Source organism: Nothoprocta perdicaria, unplaced genomic scaffold (genome assembly GCF_003342845.1).
Source record: "Nothoprocta perdicaria isolate Ctin4 unplaced genomic scaffold, notPer1 scaffold_70, whole genome shotgun sequence".
NCBI lineage: Eukaryota > Metazoa > Chordata > Aves > Tinamiformes > Tinamidae > Nothoprocta > Nothoprocta perdicaria.
The window spans coordinates 3,285,282-3,292,393 of NW_020455977.1; the positions used below are offsets into that span (position 1 = coordinate 3,285,282).

The following is a 7,112-nucleotide window of genomic DNA, read 5'->3' on the forward strand; positions in this document are numbered from 1 at the left end:
AAAAAAAAAAAAAAAAAAAAAAAAAAAAAAAAAAAAAAAAGCTTTTTCTGAGTATATTCTGTGATAGGGTCTACTTTTCTATGGTAGCATCATCAGTCTAGGCGCACTTACCAGTATTCTCCCACAAGAAGAATTGAATTAACTTGTAGTTAGAACTTAAGTTAGAACTTTTAGAAAAATTTAGTTAATTTTTAGATTTTAGTGTTTTGTGAAATTTCTTTGCAACCAAGCATTGGCTCATGAGCATAAAAAACCACAACTTTCATTGTGCATTGACACATACACATAAGCTTGTATATGTATAGCATACAGCTATACTTAGCGGTATAGAAGTAACAAGTACAACTGCTAAAGTTTTGTATCTCTCAAAATGTGTTCTAGAAAGCATACAGACTTAAAGCTTTTCACACTACAACTGAGAAGATGGAAGTATACCAAATGTCTGCTCAGCATTGTTTATAGATATAGATTCTTTCATTCCATGTATATCCAGTGCAACTGATTCATCTTTTTATGCCAGATAAACTTGCCATGAACTTGTGATTCTTCAGAATCTGCAAAACAGTGTGTTGTCTTCAATATAAACAGCTGTGTTGTTAAACTTTCTATTTATGCACACCTTGAGGGTACCTATTTGCTTCACAATTACATATATAGCACCTATAAATGTTCAGCTAACCAGATTGTTAATTGGTATATTTTGTTTATGCTTTGTTATATAAATAGAAAATATCACTAATGGAACTGAGTGCTTCAGAGGTTCATGGCTTATCTTCCCTGCATTTCTCAGGTTATGTGCTTTTTCTTTTCCCTTTCCTCAGTGCCCCTGAGACGATGTGTAGAACCGTTCTTCCATCCTGCATTATCTCCTCTCTTCTGCCTTTTCAGATCACCACTGAACGTTTCCCTCAGAGGCAGCGATCAGCAACTGAGCTAACTTCAGACCAAAAGCACTGATAACAAAGAAAACCTTGGGTTTGTAATTAACATCTGTCTTTAGATACATTTAGAACCTAGTTTCATAAACAGGAACATTTCTCTGTAAACTCACAATACAATGTCAGTCCTCTGATTTCTGAATAGAATTTAATATATTACTCGAGTAGGTTACAATCTGCTCACTAATGTTATGTTCATCTAATCAAATGTATTACAGTTCTGCTCAGCCAGGCCTTCATTACTTGTGGGGTTTCATTCATTCCTAAGCAGGCATATAAAGCAGATGAACTGCATTCTAATTTTGTGCATTTTCCTCCACTAAAAGTGGAGGAATTTTCCAATTTTTATGCATTCTCTTTTGCAAAAAAACTTAGGGCCAACTTAGATATAAATGTCTTATGCCTCAATTTTAAATTAGGTTCAATAATCACCACAACCAGACACTAATTCTTTTCTCTGAAGCATGACTGCAATTTTTTCTGAAGTTTTTCCTTGATCATTGTTTTTCACAAAGGAAGGCTGTTGAAAAGTGGTGTGTAGTAGCCTCTTGGGAAGTAGTCCAGATCTGCTACCAAACTTACTAGTTTCTGTAGACTTGAGGGAGGGTAAAGAGGCATTTAGAAAACCCTTTCATAAGACACAGTTATGACCTTGATGTCTCAGTCTAGCTAATGCCAATAAATCTGTAACACAAGAGTAAGTTCACTTCAGTGGCTTGGAGTTCTGAGATTTGCATCAACTTTCTGCTTAACCTTGACTTACAAACACTCTGCTGTCTTACACTTCCCTGCGTAACGTCCTTGTCATATATTCTGTTCAAAGTCAAATTTGGCTTGTAGGTTACCTTCTCCTTAATGCATAGCAGGATGATGTGTCCCCAAAAATCTGTCAGCCTGGAAAAAAAAATCTAGAAATATGCAGAACTTCCCAGCTAGCCTACATGTTTGGAGGATGTCAATTAACCAGCTCTGGCATATGAGCTAAACATAGCAGTGTTCAATAATGGACTGTTCAGAAGGAAAATGGGAACATCGAGGATGCTTCTGCATGTCAGCACACGTGATGAGAAGGCAAAGATCATTTTGCATGGCACGTGGTGTGGGAGGCAAGGCAGATGACAAGTTCTGAGGTTTGCATCCTCACACTCAGGACCATCATAGTCAGCAAGGATAGATTTGGCAGACAGCAAAGCATCACAAGAAGCAGTACACTGTATGAGAATGTACTTCTGTGTATTGCTTAAAATGACTGCTATTATTATTCTTGAAAATTAAGCTCAATTTACTGAAAAACTGAAAAAGCATGATGTCTCTGAATCTAACTAATGCATACACCAAAAAGATGTATTACTAAGCAAATGTTCAGGAGTAATAGAGTTACTTTCTGAGCTCCAAATTAACTTTAAAACATAATTTTCCCCCACACAAAAGAGAGAAATAGGCAGTCTTTGTAAGAGAAAAAATACAGTCCTATAGGACAATACCAAATTAACAATTATTTATTTAAATTAATTGTTAAAATTGCATTTGAAAGATATAGTTAATTGACAAAATAATCTAAAAATCCTGAATTATGGAAAATACGGAATAAACTGATATTATAACTCCAATAAATATCTTAGGTAATCAGAGAAAAAATAATAAGAAAAACAATTTAAAAAAAAGAATAAGAAATTAATATGTAGATTTCTAAAACCATATGCAGTATGACTAAGTAAAGACCTTTTTAAAGATAAATAGCCTACACTTTTACTTAAGGTGCTAAAAATAAAATACTCCAGCGTGAAGAGAATTCCCTGGTTTGTTTTCCAATGAATAATTCTGCACATATGCCAGCCACTGCTGCTCTATTGTTGCTCCAATTGCTGCTACAGTTTTATCTTTTGTAGCCACTTCAATGTGTAAATCTTTAAGTATTTCTCAGGAAGCTTATTAGAGACTGGATGTCAAATTCCATCACTGCAAGAGCTTCACTCTTACAGCAAACTGTAGGTTAGTGAGATTCTTCTCAAATTACAGTGGGAAACTCACAAGCCCAGGCACTGAATAAGGTCTGTAACTTTATTTCATGCCACTTGGGATCATATCATTTTTTCCTTCTACATTACTCCTGGCTAACACTTAGCTATGCTTTAATTTATGGCCTACCAGTGTGTCTGAAAGAGCTATTTGGCCCTCAGTAAGGGAAAGGATATTCCAGGTTTAATTGAGTACATAACATTTTACTTTGTGCCATCTTGAGTCTTCTATGGAAATTGTGGCTCACTGAGGTGGACAGTAAATATTAGGAGTGTACTTACTGCATTGAAGTTGGGAAAGAGATTGACTGCTGCTGCAGTGTCCAGAGGAAAAGGAAGAAATGGTTTAATATCCAGCGATGGCTGCAAAGGTGGAGCAGGAGGACGCACTAGGGCTGGAAGAGCAGGGCTCTGGCATGTACCACCTACATGCAAAAAAAAAGACAGAAGACATTCAAAAAAATACAACTACAAAGAAACTCTGAAAATCAATGCTAAAAGCACCTACTGGGTTAAATATGCATTTTTACTTGCCCACAATTTACTGCATTATCAAAAAAGAGTGCAGCTGACTCACCAACTCTTGTTTGTAGTTCTTTGCTAGGAACTGCCTCAGGTATCAATATTTCATTATTTAAAATTAGCTAGTAAATCATTTCACTCCCTGGATTACCTGGAATGACAAGTCAGTCTACATCTGACTTCCTTTACAACTTCAGCTAGTCTCACTGTTAAAACTCATGCTGTACCCCAGACCTGTTACTCAGACTCCTTTGGCAAACTTTGCACCAAAGAAAAGAAAGAAACAAAAACAAGCAAAAAAGCAGAAAAACAACAGACCCAGCTGTTCTGCTCAGCAAAATTCAAGCCATTTGCAGACCTCTTATTTTTTAATTAAACACTCCCTTTCCGAGCTCACAGCTCCAGAGTCAACCAGTACATAGCAAACAGAACATACCTTGCTGCCTCAGCAGTTCATCAATACAGATCTATTGCAAAACCACTACTGAAATACAAGTTTCAGCAGCCCCTGAAATTCTGTTTATCCTTTTTACTTCAAAGGACCCTGACTAATACTCGCCCTTGTTGCAGGAGGTGGAGCTGATTCTTGCAAAGCAGAAAGCTTCTCTTTCCTAATGCCAACAGCCACCCCTCCTGTGGGAACATTATGCAAACAAAGAAATCCCCTTGCATACCAATAAGCAGCTACCTGTTTGCAGCAGACCATGTTTTAGTTATTTGTTTGCTCCCCTGCCACAGACAGTTAAAAGCTGGAAGGATTCAAGTTCAATCTCTGCTTCCAGTGTCTCCCATATTTTGGTTGCGTTCCAAAACATCAATTCCCTGTTAATTAAAGACTATTTGGATCCTAGGAAACAGCTAAAATATGCTAGTGTTCTTCTAATCCAAGAGACAGGCAGCAGACTGTAAAAAACCTGCTGGTAAGAGTCCAAGAAACATTTAAAAAATGTGAAGGGAGTTTTACCACACTCATTGAACAGAGAGACAGGAAGACAGACTGACGAGACAGCAGAAATCCATTCCTTCCCCTCCCCCCCCCCTAACATAGAGACACTTCACTAGTTGAATAGCACACATTTTTAAAAGCTCAAATATAGTCAGAATGATATCAGGAATCTCCCTGTGTTTGGCTAGCAAATCTGCTAATCAGAGTTGCAATTTAATGCTTCTTTTTGAGGGCTAACAGCATAGAATTTAATTAACCAGTTGTAACAGATCATCAATAGTTCTGCTTCTAGGTGTAAAATCAGCTGGCGTCTAGCTTTCAAAGGCAGTATTTTTTGCCAACTTTCAGTTCCTCTGTGAAGCATTTCACTAAGTATCATTGAAAGGAAAGCATTATCCACTAGTAAACCAAAGGTATTAGCTTAGGGTTCATTCCAATCTCATGCTAGTTTTTGCCCTGAAGCAAGTGTTTTATTGTTGAAGTATGCCTCTTTTCAGTGGTGGGCAGGGATAGGACTAGAGGAAATGGCTTCAAACTGAAGCATCGGAAGTTCCACAGGAACTTAAGGAAGCATTTCTTCACTGTGAGGGTGACAAAGCACTGGAACAGGCTGCCCAGAGAGGTTGTGGAGTCTCCTTCTTTGGAGATCTTTAAAACCCGCTTGGATGCAGCCCTGTGCCMCGTGCTCTAGGTGACCCTGYGTGAGCAGGGGGGTTGGACTCTGAGGTCCCTTCCAACCTTCGGCATTCTATGATTCTATGATTCTATGATTTTCTGTGTTTGCCTTAGTGTACCAAATCAGGCTTTTAGAATGAACCTCTTAAGGACACAGAAGAGAGACGAACAGAAAGTAAAGGTTTTGCTTCCCATAGCTTACTAGAATAAAACCATTAGCTATCTAACGATAACATAACATTGAATTTTGAGTTAGTAGACTAATTTAAAGTAAGCAGGCTACAGAACCGTCACCGTTTTGGCAATTGTTATGTTCCCACAGAATTATCACCAAAAAAGTCAGAATTCATCACAACTATGATAGAGTCAGGTCACTCTTACTCCTTGTGAATAGGAAAGGTCTATAAAGATGTCTATTAGCTGTGGGTTTTACTTAATTTCTCTAATTTAAAACTTTTACAGTTTATGAGAAGAAGCTACTTCTAGTGAGAAAGATCTTATTAGAAAGTCTTGAGCTTACACCTGAGTTTGTACCAAAGCAGACAGAAATGCCACAGTGAGTATTAGTCTGGCAACAGCAAAGAAATTAAACTGATTAAATATTCTCCATATTACAGATGCAAATGCAAACTAGATTCAGAAATACTGCATGTACTTGGGTATTAGCTGGGAACTGCATCTTCTAGTGTATTATCTTGGTGCTATGGAAGAAACGTTCAGCCTCACAGGTTCTGACTACCGATAGTACTAATATCCCACACGCCTGTGGTGTACCATGCCGTAAGGGATGAAATAATTCTTGCTGTGATCCTTTCCTGTCGCATGACTAGGCACTCACCCACCTGCTTCTGCCAACCAGTGCTGCACAGAGTCATCTGGGGACAAGAACACACTTTAAAAGGCAAAATTCAGCCAGCTCTGCAGGACATTGGCTGGAACTCTAAGCCTCTGGAATAGAGTTTAAAATCTTAACACAGTCCTGCCTACGGTGGCACAGAAAATGAGCATATTCAGGAGTACAGCTGCTATCTGTTTTTGCAATAGTGTGAGACATTTTCCTTAATACTGGAACATGTGATTGGTATCATGAAATTTGAGATTTCACTTGAAAGTTTCTAATTTTTATGGCTGCAAACACTAGATTTTTTTCATTTGACAAGTACAGAGTTGTACTCTAGAATCATCAACAGAAACTCTAAAGCAATGGTAAGCACTTTTATTACTCAGCTTAACTAAAAAGCCTTTAGACAATATTTGGGAACATCAGCATTGACTACTTCCATTCTCATTCATTAGCAGAGGCATGGAGAAGTGCAGAAAACAACAGCAGAGAGTTCTGGTGGAGAGCTTGCAGAGAACTTCTTTAGTAAAGAAGGAAATATCAAGCACATAAATGACATCAAAAAAGGAACATAAAAGGAACATAAGGGAAGAGAGAAAGTAATGAAAAAAAAAAAAAAAAAAGGAGGGGGAGGATATAGGAAAATGCATAAAGCAGAGTTCCTTTTGTATGTAAGTGACATCATGTATGACAACAGCACACTTGGAAGTACTGTGCTGGTTCTAGCACAAGACAGAGATGCACTTCTTGTTACTGTTATACTGAACTATATCCATTAAGGATCCTCATGATTGTTTTGCTTTTCTGGCACTTTGTGTAGCATCAGTTTTTGCTCCATAACTGTGTAGCATCAGTTTTTGCTCCATGACTTTCCCTGTGCAGTGCAACACCACTGTCAACAGAGCAATCCTGCTCTGCTAGGAGGCTGCCTACTGAGTCACAAGTTGAAATACTTGCATTCCACTGTAGAACCTTAACTGAGAACCATTCAGAGGAAATGACTCAGTACCATTCTCATTAAGCATTTCCCATTAGTACTGATTGGAGTTCCACTTTGATGAATAAAGGGATGAATATTTGGCATTTTCAGCCCTGATCCCTTTTCCCTTCCCTTCCCTTCCCTTCCCTTCCCTTCCCTTCCCTTCCCTTCCCTTCCCTTCCCTTCCCTTCCC

General features: G+C 38.1%; 1 protein-coding gene across 2 annotated transcripts in view; it reads right to left on the reverse strand.

The window, feature by feature from the left end:
- Nucleotides 1-7,112, reverse strand: part of ZNF385D (zinc finger protein 385D) — a 150,001-nt gene that overhangs the window by 118,342 nt on the left and 24,547 nt on the right. For both annotated transcript variants that reach the window (XM_026050788.1, XM_026050789.1), the window contains exon 2: nucleotides 3,239-3,381. In XM_026050788.1, the coding sequence (XP_025906573.1) occupies nucleotides 3,239-3,381 (143 nt within the window). The remainder of the gene's footprint in view (nucleotides 1-3,238; nucleotides 3,382-7,112) is intronic.